This window comes from Cololabis saira, chromosome 12 (genome assembly GCF_033807715.1).
Source record: "Cololabis saira isolate AMF1-May2022 chromosome 12, fColSai1.1, whole genome shotgun sequence".
In the NCBI taxonomy this organism is placed as follows: Eukaryota; Metazoa; Chordata; class Actinopteri; order Beloniformes; family Belonidae; genus Cololabis; species Cololabis saira.
Window position 1 is genome coordinate 28,085,179 of NC_084598.1, and position 20,563 is coordinate 28,105,741.

At 39.5% G+C, this 20,563-nt stretch overlaps 1 protein-coding gene across 34 annotated transcripts in view; it reads left to right on the plus strand.

Annotated features, from left to right (window-relative positions):
* Nucleotides 1-20,563, plus strand: part of kif1b (kinesin family member 1B) — a 61,580-nt gene that overhangs the window by 12,305 nt on the left and 28,712 nt on the right. For 8 of the 34 annotated variants that reach the window (XM_061736378.1, XM_061736372.1, XM_061736375.1 and 5 more), the window contains exons 3-19: nucleotides 8,160-8,236; nucleotides 8,360-8,539; nucleotides 8,688-8,756; nucleotides 9,166-9,344; nucleotides 9,985-10,096; nucleotides 11,349-11,426; nucleotides 11,506-11,571; nucleotides 11,726-11,743; nucleotides 12,000-12,075; nucleotides 12,425-12,503; nucleotides 12,593-12,735; nucleotides 14,895-14,936; nucleotides 15,429-15,500; nucleotides 16,562-16,773; nucleotides 17,871-17,950; nucleotides 19,548-19,623; nucleotides 19,848-19,901. In XM_061736378.1, coding sequence (XP_061592362.1) covers nucleotides 8,160-8,236; nucleotides 8,360-8,539; nucleotides 8,688-8,756; nucleotides 9,166-9,344; nucleotides 9,985-10,096; nucleotides 11,349-11,426; nucleotides 11,506-11,571; nucleotides 11,726-11,743; nucleotides 12,000-12,075; nucleotides 12,425-12,503; nucleotides 12,593-12,735; nucleotides 14,895-14,936; nucleotides 15,429-15,500; nucleotides 16,562-16,773; nucleotides 17,871-17,950; nucleotides 19,548-19,623; nucleotides 19,848-19,901 — 1,613 coding nt within the window. The remainder of the gene's footprint in view (nucleotides 1-8,159; nucleotides 8,237-8,359; nucleotides 8,540-8,687; nucleotides 8,757-9,165; nucleotides 9,345-9,984; nucleotides 10,097-11,348; nucleotides 11,427-11,505; nucleotides 11,572-11,725; nucleotides 11,744-11,999; nucleotides 12,076-12,424; nucleotides 12,504-12,592; nucleotides 12,736-14,894; nucleotides 14,937-15,428; nucleotides 15,501-16,561; nucleotides 16,774-17,870; nucleotides 17,951-19,547; nucleotides 19,624-19,847; nucleotides 19,902-20,563) is intronic. The other 26 variants (XM_061736390.1, XM_061736399.1, XM_061736403.1 and 23 more) reach the window with 13 other exon arrangements.

Below are 20,563 nucleotides of genomic sequence, written 5' to 3' on the forward strand. Positions count from 1 at the left end.
CCATCACTTTTTATCTTTTCTGTTTGGCGGTAAAATGAAAACGTTCAGTGTGGTCTTTGTAAACAGTTCTGAGTCTGATATAAAACTGATTTTTTTTTTTCTTCTCTTCAACATCACCCAAAATGCACTGACCAAATTCTCCCAAATTTACTTTTTAGTAGGTGTTAAACCAAAATATTCACCAGTCGCATATAAACACGCTTTTTACAGTGCATGTCATCACCCAGATATTTAGGGCCAATCCCAATACACCCCCTACTTTCTACCACTAGCCCTCACCCACTACCACTAGCCCTAAAAATGAAGCCGCAAGGCGTAGGGCTTTGTAATCTTCCCTAGGGATTGGGACACCACTTGCTACATCACTGCGTGGTTTACGTTCGGGTACGTAAGCGACTGCGTAGTTATGTTTGCACATACGTCGCACCATATCAGGAAGCCGAAAGCTAAAAGCAAGCTAGAAGCTGTTTTAATTTCCGCTGTAGCGCTGTTAATATGCCACTTTCTTAAGTTTTAATATTTTTTCAGGCGTAAAAGTAACCGTTAAGATCCCCAACCTGGGCTGAGTTTATTCAAATAACGCCTGTTAAGAAATTTGCTCCGATGTTTTCGGGGGATGAGAAAAGCTGCCGGCTCGGGAGCTGATTTATGGTTCCGCGTTAAATCGACGCAGAGCCTACGCCGTAGGGTACGCGTTGGTGTAATGCGGAACCATAAAGCCAGCATTTATTCTGGCGAGATCTGAAAAGACTTCGCAACAACGGGCAAGCGAGTGATTATGTACTTTCACTGAGTGAATATTATGAAAGTAAAATATATATTTCTCGCTAGAAATGTAATCAAAATGCATTTTTATGCAGAAACTAACTCAAAATATTGATTTTATTCTCTAAAAGATAAGAAATGTCCGCAATGTTTTTTGTTTGATTCAGTCTGCAAATGATGACGTAAAGCATTCTGGGAAATTTTCTCAGGCCCTCGGTCGCTAAGTCAGCATCTGAAATCCCTAGCTTTTAAGGGGTAGATTCATACACACTACCCCTCGATATGCCCACCACCCCTAGATGCAAAGAGGAATTGGGACACCACTACCCTCACGGGAACACGCAAAATTTAGGGGTAGGGCTGAAAAGTTGGGCTAGGGGGTGTATTGGGACTGGCCCTAAATGCTCAGGGCAGATCTAATTTCTTGAATTTGTGTGTGCAATTATAACGTTCTAGATAGATGTAATTTCTTATTATTACAATACTCATGTTTACTCAAATTTTTGCCTGTTACACATTATATTTTACTGACCTCAGACACATTCCAATGAAATCAACAAAAGTGTATTTTTTTTTCTGAGTGTGCCTATATAAAGGAGAGTGGGGTAGAGCAGTGTGAAAAGGGTCATTGTCAGAGGAGACTGGGCACATAAAGCCTTGTCATAACAGATTAGCTAATCTTTTGTGTATACTCTGTTGTCAACTGCAATACCCGGCATTCAGTGCTTTTGTTCTGGTGTCTTCCTGTTCTTTTTCCCCTCTCCCAGTAGGAACAGAAAATTGACGTGATCAGCCTTCTGAGTGGAGAACAAGCTCTTGTTTTTGGGACCAAGTTCCCTCCTGTACAGTTAAAGTAATACCTTTTAATGGGGGTCGTTTTGATTAAAAACAAAAAGTGTGTTTGGCACACGAAAGTAAGTCTGGCATAGTTTTTCTGAGTCAGCAGCTATAATTCAGTTGAGAAGGGTCATATCATTTGACTGGATGAATTCATCTGCTTGGCTAGAGACGGGGATTTAATGAACTGCTTTGCAAATATTTCCAATTAATCATTCTGACCACATGTGATTCAGTTAGTCAGTTGAGATATCACATGTTGGTTTCTGTTTTGGAGATGTTGTACATCCTGTGTTGTGGTTGCAACCAGCTCAGCTGTTTGTCAAATGTGTACAGGAGTGCTCAGATGCTACTTTTAGCCCCCAGCTTTGAGCTGCATCCAGTGATAACTTTGTCACCTGCGCTGCAGCCCTGGTAACCAAACCATCACACACTCTCCTGCCAAAAACACTGCAGAGACTATGCAAAGCATTTGTATGGCCACTTCAGCATGTACCACATCCAATTTTTCATGCTTCCTGTTTTAAGACTAAACAATCATAGTAGCAGTAATGCTACATTGCCTGCACCATTCCCCCATGTCAGCAGCTGCTTTGCTGCAGTACTCATGTACAATCTCTAGCACAGGTGGGCTGTTATAAAGATGTTTATCGAGACACTATTGAACTGTGATGGTAGCAGTTCCTCTTTCGATATGATGGAAGAGGGCAGGTCAAGCAAGAAGTCTGTGTCAAAGTCCCGTATATGCAGCATAACTGAACTGATCACTGTTGGACACCGATCTTTAGTTGACACTGGATATAAGCAGAAACAGACTCATTAACTAGTTGACTAGATAATGAGTCTGTGTCGGTTTTTTTATGAGCTTTTTCATGCAACACTCAATGGCAATGGTATATCTTTGGATATGTCTGATCTGGGGCATCATCATAAGAATACATTTACAAGCTTTGTAAGAATCTTCCCCGAGTCTTATCCTCCTCTGTTAGCTTCTGCAACTTAGAGAGCAAAAGACTCGCATCAAGTTTAAATGTACAAATTTATATTTATAAACTATATTGCTAAAAAACTATATAACGCTACTATATCGCTACATATTAGTCGCTACTATATCGCTTCACATTAGTTGCTACATATTAGTCGCTACTATATCGCTTCACATTAGTCGCTACTATATCGCTTCACATTAGTCGCTACTATATTGCTTCACATTAGTCGCTACTATATTGCTTCACATTAGTCGCCACTATATCGCTACATATTAGTCACTACTATATCGCTACATATTAGTCGCTACTATATCGCTACATATTAGTCACTACTATATCGCTTCGTATTAGTCGCTACTATATCGCTACACATTAGTCGCTACTATATCGATTCACATTAGTCGCTACTATATCGCTACATATTAGTCGCTACTATATCGCTACATATTAGTCGCTACTATATCGATTCACATTAGTCGCTACTATATCGCTACATATTAGTCGCTACTATATCGCTACACATTAGTCGCTACTATATCGCTTCACATTAGTCGCTACTATATCGCTTCGTATTAGTCGCTACTATATCGCTTCGTATTAGTCGCTACTATATCGCTACATATTAGTCGCTACTATATCGCTTCGTATTAGTCGCTACTATATCGCTTCGTATTAGTCGCTACTATATCACTACATATAAGTCGCTACTATATCGCTTCGTATTAGTCTCTACTCATATGATGTGTAACAGGAAAGGTTCTGTTGCAGAGTTGGCATAAATTTACATTTAGCAGAACATTTATGCATAACTATAGTTCTCTTTCAACTGCTACTGCAAATTTAATATATTTTTATCCTATAAATATGATTTTTTTTTTCTTTCTTTTTGTTAAAGTAGCTTTTGTTTTGTCAAGACCATGACATTGTCTCACCATGTCTTTTGTATCGAGTTACATGCTTGATTCTGCTGGTCAAGTCAAGGTTTTTATTTCATTCACTAAATGTCATGGATGAATTAAATGACTTGAAATATAATTCAAAAGCATACAGTTTTGTCACGCTCCTGTCCACATGCACACACAGATCCTGGGAATGCTATTAAAATGCCTCAGTTTTCCTTATAGAAGCATGCATCATAATTACATTTCTGAAACGATACTGGCTCTCTGAGTCCATGTGTTCAGAGAGCCCATGCACAGTTCATTCGTTTGTTTTTTTCTTTTGAAGGTTTTGGATATGGATTTATTTAATGCCATTATCCCCCCCTCTTGTGATACTAAATCAGCATTGATCAGCTTGAACGAACAGCTTGCAGGTCATTAGATGGTTACAGGAAGAGAGAGGTTGATATGTTCAGCCATTTTGGTCTCTGCTTGTCTGCTAGTCTCAGGTAATGGGGGCTAGCTTTTTAGTCCCCATCTGGTGCTCAGAGACCTCCTAACAACCTAATTACGGAAGGTCGTTTTGTTTTTTTTTCCCTTTGCTTTCCAGGTTGGATTATAGGCCCCATGTTGAACACTGGCGCAGAAAATGTCTGCCAGCTACAACCAGCTGAGTGATGTTCTGAAGATGGCAGGATGCGGTTGGTTAACTGCGATCCTCCCTGCTTTGAAAAAAGAAAGCTCCTGCTGAGTGCTAGCATCCTCTCAGTTTTACATCCCTTGGAAGGATGCTGCACAGTGCACAAGGCTTAACTTTCCCTTTCTGACACCTGGTGCCTTGTCATTTATATATATATATATATATATATATATATATATATTTGGAGTCTCATTAGAACTGTGTCTCCTTTTGTAATCTTCCTTACAAATTTGCATCTGATTTTTATGGTTGTTTATTGTTGTTTCATGGGCTAATGTTGACTCTGAATATTCCAATATTAAAATGTGTACACTGTGCTCACATACCTTTTCCCTCAATAATTTTGTACTTAAATGGTGAACTGTCTTTGACATTTCATTCCTGGATTAATTTTCTTATATTGAAGGAAGTTTATAAGGGTGTTTTTTTTTTTTTTTTTTAAGTGAAAGTTCTCATGATTATAGGGTCTGACATGATAAGTAGCTTAATGTCTTAGTTACAAATCCCAAAGCTTTACAGACTAAGTCTTCTATGTGTTTCAGAGTGCTTAAGCCACCAAAAGCATGAAATCAGTACTTGAAGAATTGCTATAATTCTCTATAAACCTGTATTTTAAATAACTAAATAATTTGCAGAGAGGAGTGATAAGGAATGCGCGAGGCAAGAGAAAAAGGGAACGCAGTGTGCTGCATCCTCCCCTTCTGTGCCAAGTTGAAGTTGTTATGGCAACCAGTCTGGTCCTATACCTGTTGCCATGGTGGAGGAAGACGGATTGATGACGTTGTTTATGAGGCAGCAGAATGTGTCTTCCATTTCAAGTCTGCGGCGAAACTACAGATGGAACAATTACTATAAGTGGAAGAAGGAAGGATTCATACTTGGCGTCTCAGTTTGATTCACTGTCTGATGCAAAGGGGCAATAGACGCTTGCATCTTTACATCACGCAATGAATCAAACTGAGATGCCAAATTGAGAGAGGAGTAACTCATAATGTGTAAGAAAAAAGTGGTTAATTCTTGAATATCTAGGTGTATATAGCTCTTACATATGTTGAGGGATAATGTGTGACTTTTTTTGTTGTTGATAAAACATAAATGAAGAGAAATAAGACGGCACACACATGTGACGAGGGCCAGAAGTACAGCCACGTATGTGTGGTAGTTGCATCTTTGTCCTTGCTCTACTTTTATAAATGACAGACCCCCGCTTCTGACGCACTGACGAAACCTCCATGGATAAAACGAGTATCTGCTGTGAGTGGGCAAATTAATGAGCCGATTATGCCACATGGGCATGATTCACCCGATGAGCAGTTTCCCAGTTACCTTTTAACATGGCAAAATATACTTAGTCTTATAAGAGTCCCAAAATGAACTGGGGACTTGTTTTCAGATTCAGAGTTCAGGAAGCTCGCATCATACTTTCTCTTGTCTGTCATACTGAGTCTGGTGGCCTGTGAAGAGCATTTCACTGTCCAATGTCAGCAATATGTCACTATCTCACCATCATTCTGTTTTATGTGCTGTCACTGAATCAAAGCCAAGACTGCCTCCTTGCCACTTTAGATTGTTCCAGGAAAGGGGAATAGGGTCACCAGTAAGCTAAAGCCCCCTTCATTTCTTCGTGGGCTGTCTCAAATTTCCCTTTGGATGCAGGTCAGAGGTGAAAATGGGCTTTATTTAGCCACCTGCCTCGCTGTATCCTCTTCCAGTGCCCAATATGGAAGCTGCTGCTGCTTTGCACCTTAACCTTAAGATTGTAGACGATACAAATAAATGCAAAATACTTACCTATGCAAGGTTGCTTCAGTGCAAGCAGTTGCTATAATTATCACATATTTAGCATGAAGCAGTTGCGTGTGATGGTTTCTGGGGACACACTGTGCTTTTCTGTCAGCATGATGTGACCCATGGAGGGCGATATGCAATCCCTGTCTCTCCACTTCTCCTGCATTATTGATAAGTTTGCTGAAATCCTCTCAGCACACTGCTGGCGACATCTTGACGCAAAAGCATCTCAAGCGCCCTCATGTAGAAAAAAAAAAGCTAGATCTGCTTAGCCTTAATTCGCTATTAAGCAACACAGAAATTTTGCATAAAACAGAGCTAATTACTGCTTTGTGACTAGCACAACTGACTTCCTCAGAAAGAGTGCTGATTGTATGTTTCATACAAGATACAACCCTTTAGGCCAACCTTTGGATTCCATTGTTCTGTTTGGATTGTTGCTAAGCCCTTCACCTCACAGAAGTTACTTTTAGTCTCTTTCAGCCTCTTTCTCACTCCTTCCTCTTTCATTTCCCCCTTAGCTCAGCCTAAGCAAATTCTTTGCTTTGCCCATGACACAAGATAATGTTACCCAATGAAAAGTACAGTTTGTGTAAGAAGATGACTTGGAGGGGTCACTGGAGTATGACAATCTACAAATATCCTGCAACACATTAGCACCCTTCGCTCTCCCTGCTGCATATCCAGAGCACAGTTCAAAAGCTGGTACATTTGTCCCGCGGGTACCAACCAGCGTGGTTGAAAGGGATGGCATACCGGGCATGGTGCAGATTCTTTCTTATTAAGAAATGTGTGTGGCTGCAATGAACAGCTGGCTAGTGTGGAGGCATTGTCTGCAGATGCAAAAGGTGGAATTATGTGGTAAAAGTAGACAAAGTTGGTACTCCACTTTACTTCAATGCTTCATTATATATGATACAAGTTAGGATGCATATATTTAGATATGCCATTTTTGGGGAAAATGTTTGGAACATATGCGGTTCTCAAACAAAGCAGATTTCCTTAATGTGTCACCAGCTCATGTGACTTTCAGAAACAAATATATCACATCCCCTCTAAAAAGGCACTCTGAATGAGGAACATGACTGCAATGCAGCTGCAGTCTCACAGCTGGGATAAACAAATCAGTAGGCTGGTCTATTGATGGAGTGTGTAACTGTCATGCTAACCAAGAAACTTGAAAAAAATAAAAACTTTTTTCTCACTGGCACTTAGCAAACATGGGTCTTTTTTTCTAGGTATAACTCCAATTTTTCTTTTTAAGAACTGAATTATTTTTTCAAGATCATCAATTGGACCATTCTAGTGCAGGAGGAAAAAAAAGCTTTTACATTTTCTCTTAAATCAAACAAGCTTCAGGACCTTATGTTTCTGTCACTTAATCGTTCAAAATCCAGCAGAAAAAGAAATCTCAAAATATAAAAGAGCACCAATGTTTAAAGTTCCAGTTGTCCGGTTGTTTGTGTCGCATGAAACGAGATCGAAAAGTCCTTGTAACGCTGCGTCAGAGGAATATTTCCTACTTGGTATTGTGTATTGTGTGGTCTCTGATCAAATTTATGATGCAGTACCTTCAACTAAAGATAAATACCTGATCATCCAGTACTGGAAAATTCTCTGATTTTCCTCGTACTGTCTTAGTTTTTTTCATTGTTGATAGCAGAGGCTGCTGGCTGTCTACTTTACTAGCAGCTTAACCTTTATTAGCTTCAAAACCGTTGGCATTTTCAGTGGGGTGAACTTTGTTGCGCCAAATGTTTTTGTTATTGTTCCTGTACGACTTATTTTTATCTCAAAGGTATTATAAACTGCGGGCGTACGGGTATTCTTCACTCCCAGTTGAAAAACTACCACTGGCTAGATGCTGCTTGCCTCTGGGTACCCAGCTTGCTTTCTCTCTTCCCCACTTATCCGCTGGAAGCACTGGGGGTTTCGAAGGCTCTCAATATTCCATTTAAAGTTTGAAAAAAGTTATTTGAGATGAATAGTGAAGATAGGTTTAGTTCCCTGGCTGGGTAAATTCCCTCAGTGGTGCAGGCTTACCTCCAAACACTGCTGAATCATTTTACCAAGGATTTGTACCCTCTACTTCTAAAGGCATTCAAATTAAACTATAAGAACATGGGAATAGTTTTTGTAACGTTCATATTCGAACCAGATGTCTTTAACCACATTACTTATTTTGGTTCTCCTCCGCAGCGATACTCAACCCCAAACAGCCAAAGGAACCAGCAAAGACCTTCAGTTTTGATTATTCCTACTGGTCGCATACCACAGTGAGTGTTAACAGTTTTTCTTTTCCACCATCAAGCACAATCACCCAAACAGTCTTTTAAACACCTTCATGGGACATAGTTTCTAACTACGTACTTTTTTTTTTCTTTTTTCTTTTTGTACAGCCTGAAGACACCAGCTTTGCCTCACAGAACCTTGTATACAATGACATCGGCAAGGAAATGCTGGCGCATGCTTTTGAAGGCTATAACGTCTGCATCTTTGCTTATGGCCAGACTGGAGCTGGCAAATCTTACACCATGATGGGAAAGCAGGAGGAAGGACAAGAAGGAATCATTCCCATGGTTTGTGCAATACATTTTTTTTTTTTTTTTTTAGAATTTCCAATTCAAAATGTATTAAGATGGCATTTTACCATTGCAACATCTTGTCTTGCTTCTCCATTACTTACAGTCACTTTGGATTAAACATTCCTCTTTCTCTGCCTTTCAGCTATGTGAAGATCTATTTGAAAAGATCAATGAGGAGACCAACAAAGACGAGCTTTCCTACTCCGTAGAGGTAAGGCTTTGAGTGATCTGGAGTCTGTAATCTTCATCATTGTGAAATCCTAACTCCTTACTCTTTAATGAGCCACCCCTTGCTTTTCAGTGACAGTGTATCTGGTACCAGTCAGATATCGAATACATGACTTAAGCGTTATTGATGATGGGCTTTGTCTGTGCATATATTTGTTAGTTTTTCCTCATAAAGTGTTTAAAAACAGTTTGATTTCATTGGAAATCTGCTGGTGAAGTATCCTGTAAGAATTATAAAAGCAAATAAAAAAACAACATTTATACCAATGTGCGTGCATAGTCTTTAGGTGCATTATCATATCTTTTTAATTGATTCAGTTTCACATCACTGAAAGAAGTTGTTGTCCGGGGGCTCCCGTGCTGATACAGTTTCAATGGAAAACTGCTTGCAGGTCAGTTACATGGAGATCTACTGTGAGCGGGTGCGAGATTTGCTCAATCCCAAGAACAAAGGGAATCTACGAGTGCGAGAGCATCCACTACTGGGTCCCTACGTGGAGGATCTGTCCAAGCTAGCTGTGACGTCCTACACGGATATCGCTGACTTAATGGATGCAGGCAACAAGGCCAGGTGAGCCAAGCACCGGGATCCTGCTGAATGCATACGAAACAGGGAGAGGAGCAGTTGTAGCGGCGCTCAGATGTGAGATAATCCACACCCTTAATGACTCTGACTGATAAAAGATCAGAATTAAAATTCTTGATCTGATGTCTTGGTTGTAAAATAAGTAGTTTGGGACACCAGAACCTTCCCTACGCTGCATTTCTTAGTTTAAACTTAAACAAATAAACCTATATCTGGATGACTTAGGCTGCAGGTTATTGTGTGTGTGCACATGTGTGTGTGTGTCGTGAGAGCCTTCGTAGGGAGGAGTGAACTATGCTTTAATCCTCCCTTGCTGACCCAAAGGGCTTATTTCTAAAATGTGGCGTGTAAAGCCCATATCTCCCCTGTGACCATGCGTCTCAGTGTGGCTTGTGCATGCCTGTTTAGTGTCTTCACAGCATTATCCACCTCTGCTGGACAATGTAATCACTCATTTCACTGGAATAGGTGTACATCCAGAGACGCTGCTTGTAATACACCAGTTATTCAGCCTTAAACACTTTAATAGTTACCACTTTATTAGGAATAATTAAGGTGCTTGGAAAACATCTGTACGTTGTTGTTTTTTTTTTTGCCTAACTATGCCCCGATGTGTAATCTACAGAACTGTGGCTGCAACAAACATGAATGAGACCAGCAGTAGGTCCCATGCAGTTTTCACCATCGTCTTCACACAGAAGAAACACGACAATGAGACGGACCTCTCCACCGAAAAGGTCAGCGCAGACCACACCGCCAGACAACTTTTTTTGATAAACTTATTGGATTTCTTCTGTTCTCTAAGATGTCCTGTTAAGCTGTTTTTAACAAGAGTTTCAGGATATTGTCTGATGTTGCCCTCACACAGTATCATACAGCAGCAAATTGTTAGTTTTCTCAGTTGGAAATGGGTGGAGCACACAGGAGGCAGGACAGGATGCCTGTCTGCTCTCAGACACTGGATTTGTGCATGCCGTGACTCCCCTCTTGAACATTGATGTTTGTATTCCTTTGGTTTAGAGCTATGTTAGAATCGCATGACAAACGTCAGCAAGACACACGCTGGCTCTCAAGACAATTACCTTCTCTATTCACTCATGGTCTCCTTCAGAAGTCACGCAGGCTTTCCGTTAGAGGGGGGAGGCAGCTTTAAAGAGAGAGTCTGTGTGACATGAAGTCCATCTGATTTGGCCACTTACATTCGTAAATGTATTTCCTTCAGGTTATTCTCAGAGAATTTCAGAGCTGTACTGAATATGTAAAAATGTTCCATTTGGCTCTGAATGGTGAAGGAAAAAGATCAATTTCTGATTTGCCTTTAAGCATTTGTCCTGATGCTGAAGACACAAAGACCACTCTGTAAGCGTAAGACAATGCCTATTGTATCTAGGCAACGGAATTTCACTTAACAGGAATGCGCTGTGTGTGGAACGATGTGCGATTCTTTCCAGATACCTTAAAGGGTTGATTTACTAACTATTTGAAAAGTTTTTGAATTTTGTAACAGATACTTTTTCTGCTTTCTGTGTTATCCTTATAATTTATATTAGGGATGGCAATCTCAGATTTTTCATCTGAATAGATTCAGTCCACTCTTGTCTATTTAATGAAGATATTGAATTAATGACTGTATATCCTTTTTTTTAATCTTTGTCTTAGCTCCTCTTACTGCTAGCTGTAAACCAAATCCCCCCTTGGGGATAATAAAGATATTAATTAATTCATTTATTCACATCACAGGTTGATTTGAAATTATTTTTTTCCTCCAAGACTATTCTAGATTCAATAAAAAGTAGAACATTTCTGCAAAACCACTGGCTTGTGTATATATATGTTTTCCCACTGAGAAGATTATGACATACAACTGCCAGTTAAGCTTACTATGTTTGATGAAAGATATGCATTTAATTATGAAGCGTGAATCATTCACCTGCCCCTGTTAAGAAATCTTAACAATTTTGTTTCATGTAATTCACCCCTTCCGCTTAGGTCAGTAAGATTAGTCTGGTAGACTTGGCAGGGAGTGAACGTGCAGATTCCACTGGAGCTAAAGGCACCAGGCTAAAGGTAAGACTTGCATGAAGAGAAACATCTAGTAACAGCTTTAACAAACAGTTCCTTAATATGAATTTATTTGTGGTTGCAGGAGGGAGCAAACATCAACAAATCTCTCACCACGTTAGGAAAGGTTATCTCTGCCTTGGCTGAAGTGGTGAGTGTTTCATCCCTTCATCTTTTTTTCTGTCCACCTCCTCCTTTACAGTCTGTCTCTTTGCCTCCTAAACTTGATCCTGTCTTCTTAAGTTGGCATACTGTAATGTGTGCCTCTGTGACTCCTCTCGTTCTCCTTTTCCCTGCTTACACAGGATAACTGTACCAGCAAGGTAAACCTTTTGGCAGCTCAACCACTAACCTCTAATTCATCCCATGAGACAGATTTAAAACCTCTTAGATATGTACAGTGTGAAATTTGGTTGCTGCCCTTTTAGGTGGCATGCACAGTGACACTCACAGTCATAGCTCCTGGACAAAAAGTCCTTTTGATTCTTTGACATGTAACATTAATATTGTGCAGCCTCTCATTGTTTTTATTCTGTTTTTTCCCCTCGTTGTTATAACTTTTGTTTTTTCCTACTACAGAGCAAGAAGAAGAAAAAATCTGACTTCATCCCTTATAGAGACTCTGTTCTGACATGGCTGCTAAGGGAAAACCTTGGTAGGAACTTTAGTGTTACTCAATAAACTGGCTTTATTGGTGGAAATTAAATCTTGGATATTTAAGTGAAATCATTTTATCAGAACATCAAGTGATAATAACCAGTTTGCATCACAGAAAACAAAGGAACGGTCCATAAATGAATCAATTTATGTTTATTAGTCTCTGCCAGCCTTAGAGGCATGATATCAGCAGACTTGATTCAGGTATATAATGAGTAAATAATATTTTTTTAGTTTAGGGTATTATGCAGTTGTTTTGAAATTAATTTTACATAGTTCTGGTTTATACACTGTGTGTAATCTAAAGTGCTACATGATTAAGATCTCTGCTGAACTGTTGTTATCAGGTGGAAACTCAAGAACAGCTATGGTAGCTGCCCTCAGCCCTGCGGATATAAACTACGATGAAACCCTCAGCACGCTACGGTAAGTTCCTCTGGGTTTAGCCAGGGTTTGGGTACCAGCTCACAAAGCAAGTATGCTTGATTTAAGCAGCTGAATACATTTGTTTTTAGCTATGCGGACCGAGCCAAGAACATCAAATGCAATGCTGTCATCAATGAGGATCCCAATAATAAGTTGGTGCGTGACCTGAAGGATGAGGTAGCTCGACTTAAGGATCTGCTCCGCGCTCAGGGCCTTGGAGACATCTTGGAGAGTGAGTTTTATGCCATCACAGCTGCTCTTCATACCTGCAGCTAAACAGTATCTACCTTATTTTCATGGCCAGCGACAGGCTCACGACATGTTCTGTCTTCTGTCTCCATTATTGTCTCATGGCTTTCAATCATCTGTTTTTTTTTTTTTTTTTTTTTTTTACTTTTTCCTGGTACAAAAGTAAAGGCTTTAAAAGAAGGAGAGAAAAAAAAGAAATTCAAAAAATTTACTTTTATGCTAGTTTATTATGACTCTTGGCAAGTACAACATTTAAATTGCACACTATTTTAACGTAAAAATGCTGATTCCTTCGGAGCTGCATTTCAACCGTAAGAACCTTTTTCTGTGAATTTATCTTATTTGCACAATATGGGCGAAACAGACTTCAGTCTGAGGAATGTTATCTCCCATGGAAACTGTGATGGGGATGTAGTGCTTTTACGATTACCTTTGACCTTCAGGATGGGTCTTTCTGATTGGGAGTATTATCAGCATATTATTTCCACCTTTTTGTCTCAATAGTCTCTGCTGTAATCAGCCAAAAGGTCAGACAGTAGGTGGATGAGTGAGAGAAAAAGAATGAGGTCAAAGACTTCCAGTAAGAACAAGAAAAAAGGGGGAATCTTTACAGCATTTTTGTTCTAAGGGACAAATAGAAACATCCAAAACCTTGAAGTGTGTAACACTTCTAGGTAAAACAGCTCTTGGCTGGTCTGAAAAGCAAGGCAGCTCTGGTACTTCAGCGAAGGTTGTCAGGACTCTATGCAAACGCCAGTCACTCTATGCAAACGTCAGTCACTCTATGCAAACGTCGCTCACTCTATGCAAACGTCGGTCACTCTATGCAAACGTCGGTCACTCTATGCAAACGTCGGTCACTCTATGCAAACGTCGGTCACTCTATGCAAACGTCAGTCACTCTATGCAAACGTCGCTCACTCTATGCAAACGTCGGTCACTCTATGCAAACGTCGCTCACTCTATGCAAACGTCGGTCACTCTATGCAAACGTCGGTCACTCTATGCAAACGTCGGTCACTCTATGCAAACGTCGGTCACTCTATGCAAACGTCGGTCACTCTATGCAAACGTCGGTCACTCTATGCAAAAGTCGCTCACTCTATGCAAACGTCGCTCACTCTATGCAAACGTCAGTTGCGTCACTGCAAACGTCAGTTACATCGCTGCAAACTAGGGCCAGGTATCAATTCAAATGTCAAGAATTGATTTGATTCCAATTCTTAAGATTCAGAATCGATTATTACCATTTGATCCGATCCGATATTGATGTGGGTTAGTGTTATTAAAAATGTTTTTTGAGCTGTTGCCTGAATTATATGACTGTAAAATAACTAGTGAAATAATAATTTCACAATAATTATTGTGAAATAACAAAAAAATAAATAACTCAAATGGGCCTTTCAATATCCATTTAAAGTGCAAGAAAGAAGGAAATTGCAACAGCTCATGCAGTAAACATCATTTCAGCTTGTCTAATGTATTCTGTCACCACACACACAGCTTGCCATGAAGCATCAGGCATTTTTCAGGTATGTCATGACAAACCGTGTGTCCGATAACCGAAGAAACCAAACAAGCTATATTAAATATAGATAATATGAACTTCATTGAACTTGTATAACATTTTGAAATTTAAGCTGAAATATCCAAAACACAGATGTAACTGACGTTTGCCGCTCAACTGTTTTTTTTTCTTTAGCTTCTTGAAAAAAAAACCCTGGGTGGTTAAAGTTCCTGTTGCTGTCGGTTGAAATGCAGCTCAAGTTTATGAGATGCAGCAAAGTCTTTATAGAATATTTAATGAAAATGGATATAGTCACATAAGGCCAATTGTGACTGAAAATGCAAGTGATAGGTTTAAGTCTAAGTTCATGCATAATTTGTGGAAGACAAGAGCCATAACTCATAATATTATGACATAATATTCTCATTAATAATCATTCTAATAGCCAAAGTGATTGATAACCAGCTTAGTTGCCAATGTCTGCTTAGATGATGTGTAATGACATGACCCTTAACAAATGCTCTCATTCTTGTCATCATTTTCATTCAGCTCTCTGAGAAATCTCTGTAACCTTTTCCACTCACTTACCTGGCACTGATTTCTGACCCTTCTCATGTTTTCCTGCCTCCCCTCAGTTGATCCTATGGGAGATGATTGCCCAGGAAGTGGAATCAAATGTGTGTATATGGCTACCAGACATACATTGTATATTGTTATTTGTCTTTAAATATAATGGCTAACATTGCTTATGGTCCCCCATTACCTGCATAGTAAATATGCTGTAAGCTTTGCATGAAGCTGCTTATACAAAACAAAAGCTTTAGCGAATAAGACTAAGACCCGAGGCTTCTGTCGGTGTCCTGATATGGCATAGGCTAGCATGCTGCCGCGTTAGCCGGCTTGGCACTTGCTCTTTTATTTATTTTTAAATGATGGGGGTGAGGCAGCAGCTTGAAGGCTCATATTCAGCTATATTACAAGCTACTTATGGAATATTCCTATTAGAGAAATGTTTTAGAGTAGGGCTTCAGTCTCCCCCACCCCCAACACAAATGCATCATTTTATAACCATGTCTCACTTTATTTCATTTTGCTCTCTGAAGCTTCTCCTGTTGCCTGTGGCTCTTGCTGCTTTTATATTGTTTTCTTTCACTAATCATCCACTGCAGGTGACAGTGCTCAAAGCTTTAAAATGCCACTTCTGAGTTCTCAAAGTGAGGCTCAGAGCTACAGAAAGGAAGGTGCATAACTTTATTTTTCTAATTAGCTGCACCAGAAGTGTGTATGTTTACAGAGCTGACTAACTTAGTGTGCTTTGATAGTTTGTATTGGATAGTTTTGTGGTGTTTTTCTCTGCTTTATACTCAACCTTTCCTAACACATCTGCCCTCTGGTATTCTTTCACTAATATTCTGCAAAATTGGTCCAAACCTTTGTCAAGTTTGCAAAACTCACTTGCCGATTCTAATGTGGTGGTTAAAAGCATACTTATTGCCTTTTGGATCGGGATTTAAATTAAATAGATGGTGATTTAAGTGTTTTTCTTGAAAATAGGAAAGCCCACATATCCAAAACTTTTCACCTCTCACGTCAAACCCCTACTATTATGATTTGTTGCCGGCTCTTAGACAACCCAGCGTCTGTTACGCAGACATCCCTGAGGTCATTATATTGACGTGAGCTGCTTGACCTTTGAGTGATGCTGCTTTGTTACAGTAAAGTGGTTGTGCAAGTGCATGTTAGGAGTAAATCAATCTACCAAACTGCAGGCTGAACTTTGGCAGCATGCGTCTGTTACTCCTTTTTTTCCTACCACTGGACCCTCATGCAGAGTCTCCATCTTCCTCCCAACCTGTAGTACAGTAGATCAATTGATAGCAGTTTTCACACAGTGTGTTCTTGTTCATTAATAATTCAAGAAGGAAAATGAGGATTATTTGTGCACAGTAATAGAAAGTAAGAGCTCGAGAGTTAATTGCTCTTGAGTGCAGGCTGTAATCTAATGATTCTTCTCTGGATGATTGTAAACACCTTGTTAAACTTCGTGGTGTGAAAACTGCTGCTGTTTTGTAGCCGACCATAATGCTGGGTGTGTGTCTTAACCCCTTTGACGTACAATGTTTGTCTTACATTGGTCTTTCCTCCCTTTTGTCCCTTTCTCTTTTCCCCGTCTCCTTCTTTGTCTTCTCTTTTGGTATTTCGTTCCTCCATTTTATGTGTTTATTCCCCCTATTTTTATATCCCGGGCCTTTCCCACCTTTTTCTCTGCTGCTCTCTCTCTCTCTCTCTCGTTGTTGTTCAGACCTCAAAGACATTCAGAACAATAAGAATAGATACTTGATAGCCTCAGAGAACCAACGCCCTGGCCATTTCTCCACAGCCCCTATTGGTTCCCTGACAGCCTCTCCGTCCTCTGGCGCACTCAGCAGCCAGGGGGGCCTGCAGTCAGTCACCAGCATCCAGGAGCGCATCATGTCCACACCTGGAGGAGAGGAGGCCATTGAAAGACTCAAGGTAAAGAAGATGTTATGGGATGCAGTGCTATTAAAACCACACTCATGTTCTCCAAAAGATGATAGAAAATTCACCCAAGCAACAGGTTCCTTAAATTAATGATTTAAAATAAAAAAAATTAAATATTAATATTGTCCTCGGCTATTTTAAGGCCTCTAATAGTTTGACTTGATAGTCACACCAACTTGAAATGTCTCAACAGCTTACACACTGTATTTGATTAACCAATCTATTTTAATTCACCTTAAATAAACTTAAATTTGTCCAAACACACCCGATGAGCTTCAAGTGTGTCCTGCTCTCGGTGTATATTCTCACTCTGTAGAGGTAGTAAATAGGACTGCAACAACCAAGCATGAGGAACTGCAGTTTCCATGGCAACCATGGTGCCCAGTCAGTCTGTCATCCCAGTGACGTCAAGCACCAACGCATATAGAGAGGAAACGAGACCAAAATAGATTCACGTCTTATTGGCTTTTAGTTATAACAGTGAAGCACAAGATATTCTCCTTCTAACGTGTCCCAGCTATTTTGATGACCCAAAAGCAAACATTACAGTGAGGAATGATCTTTACAACCCTCGTATAAATATAGCTGCCCATTAATGGGTTTTAACCTAAGTGAGTGATTTGGGCTTTATTCAGTATTACCAGTAGCGTGTGTCATTGAATCGATCAATAACAGAGCAAGAATTATCTAAGCTCTCACTGCTTTTAAAAAATAAAGATGGACTTGCACTGTTGTTTCTTAAATATTAAAGCTGTTGTATAATCGTTGCACTCTCCAGTCTTTTCCCCTTGTTTTGACACGTGCCCTGGTCTAGAAGTTTCATTCATAAATAAGTAAATCAGCAGCAATAAAGAAAAAGCATATTTATTAATAGTATAACAACATACATATATATATATATATATATATATATATATATATATATAGAGAGAGATATATATAGATAGATAGATAGATAGATAGATAGATAGATACCTATATCTCATAAATCTGATGAATCAAGAAATTAGCATCTGCCTGTTGATGCTTAACTAAGTAAAAAACACTTGTAATAGCTACATTTAATTTGCCCTTACTCTTGTTATCAGGAATCAGAAAAGATCATTGCTGAACTCAATGAAACCTGGGAGGAGAAACTGCGGAAGACGGAGTCGATCCGCATGGAGAGGTCAGTATTGGCAGACCACGTCTGCTCATTTCCATTTGTGTCAACGGAGGGGGGAAATGCGTGTCCGTTGTGCGCATCCACCCTGTCTTTATTGCATCTTGTCGGTCTTAATTGGGATTCATGGTCTGCTTCACCTTTGTGACGTCAAACAGTGGGAGTCTGTTGTCATCCGTTGTAACTTTCCAAGAGGGGCGGGCCGACATTCACACCCTCCTCGCACTGTGATCGGCCAGCTGTGTGCGTGCGTCTGGCATTGTGCTCGTCATGTAGCTCTATTTTGCTCTCATCTATTTTTCTGCTATTGGTCACTTGTACATATATACTATATATAAATGCAATGCTCTTGATGTCTAAAAGGAATTGTTTAAAAATGGATTCTCAATGTTCTTGTTTTGACTGCTTGTTTTTTGTCTGCTTTCGTTTGTGATTGTTCAAACATTCACACATTTGATTTCCAACATTGATGGACAACGAGTCTAAATATCTTGTTGTAAGAGGCTCTAATCTGACCGTTACAGTCCCTCGAAGCTTCACTGCAGTCTCTTCAACCCTTTGTGATGTCTCTCTCTCTTCACCTATCTGTCTCATTTCCTCTGCACCAACACATCCCTAGCCTTTTTGGTCGTAACCAAACTGCTGCACAAACATCCCTCTCACACCCTTTCTCCACGATGGGTGATTGGTCTGTGTTACTGTCTGGAACACAAAGTACATGTTCTAATGTTGCAAACCAATATCATATTCTTCTATCAACACAGATGCATATTATAAAACTGATGTGTAAATGTATTGCTGTGCAAAAATCTTAGACACTCCGAGTCTTGTTGATCGTTTTAATTATGTCCATATTCATTTTTCAGTCTCCTATAGTATACAAGTAGAAAGTTACATCTCTGTTGGTTCCGTGGAACGTTGCACTAAATACTGACTTTTGCCTCTAGAGACATTTTGTTCTGAACATTGTGTAGTTTGTATTTTGTATGGTCGATAATCAGCCAACCAATTTATTAGTCTACTGCTAATGGTATCCCTGTAGTTTCTGTTTGTATCGTAATAAAGAGATTGCAAAATAAATGTGGATTTAAGCTTTGGTAAAACAAGAGTGCTTGGGGTGCCCAAGACTTTTGTACGCAGTGCTGTAAATGTTTTTCTGTTGCAATTTCTGTGGAAGAAAATACACTCAGCATTTATTAGTAAAGGTCAAATGTATTTATTTATTATAGCACACTTAAAAACAACAAAGCTGATCAAATATTAATTTAAAAAAACACATTAAAGCAAGAAAACGATACCCAAAACACAAGAAAATGGAATAAATAGAAATAAAAAAATGATAAAATAGAAAACCAGTACAGCCCCATGCATGTTTGCTTGATAGCCAGGAGGAAGAAGTGAGCCTTTAGCAGCGATTTGAACGTGTCTTAAGTTTGAGAAGTGTGAATTTTCAGGGCTGAGCTGTTCCACAGATTCGGGGACAGTGACTGCGAATACTTTGCATTTTAATGTTTTCATTATTGATTTTGGAACATCTTTGCAAAGACCTATTTCAATATAAACTACTACTCATGAGTCTATGTGCGTCTTGTTTAAATTACAGGGAGGCTTTGCTTGCAGAGATGGGTGTAGCAATCCGTGAAGATGGAGGCACTTTGGGCGTTTTCTCTCCTAAAAAGGTAGGACATTTTGAGTTGGAAAGGAAGAGACAAAAGCTCAGACATTGATGGAGCCGGTATTGTGTCAGTATTTCCATAGGTGGAGTTGCTTCCCTGTTTCCCCTCAACTTTCCATGCATCTTTTACCCTTGAGAAACCTCACTGTACTTTTGACCGTTATTGTTTTCTCACTTTACCATTCTGTCTGTCCTTTCATTCTGTATTTATTTTCATCATACACTCAGCTTAGCCATGAAGTGACATTTGATGAGCAGTTTGATTGTATGTCTGCCGAAAAGGTTTGTTTTAATAGAATAAGCAGACAAAGTGCTTTCTCTGCGCTAGAAGTAACCCAATAATTGGCAGTGTGTTTCTGTCTTCGCTAGCATTTTAGCCCATTCAGACCTAAGGCGATTGATTTGATTGATTTTGATTGCTTGACTGTTCAGAGACTCTAGAAAGATGGAAAAAGCCTTTTGAAGGCTTTCAGTTTAAATAACTGACTTGGTATGTTTCTCTCAAAGACTACTGTAGTTTATGTCCCTTGAAAATGTCCTTTTAATCCAGGCTTGAAAGGTAAAAAACTCATAAGCCAGGTCTGAATAGGTTATCATTAAAATATTGTGTATTTCCATGCTCCCGACCTAGACTGATTGTTTTTTTTAAATCCCTTGGAATTAGACCATTTAAATGTTAATTTCTTTGTTTTTGATAGATCCTGACAGTGTTTTTCAGACCTTACCTCTAGTTGCCTAGATGCCTAGTGCTGTTATCAGAGTTTGAAACTACATTTAGTAATATTTTTCCCTCACTCATAATATCTTCCAGCAAGTAGGAGAAGCCCCCAGTGGCATCACCATGAAGGCCAACAGATATTCTTGTATGTGCTTGTTAGCAGAGTCACATTTTTTAATAAAGGAGGCTCATCAGAGTGGTGAATTTAACATTTTTATTTTACATT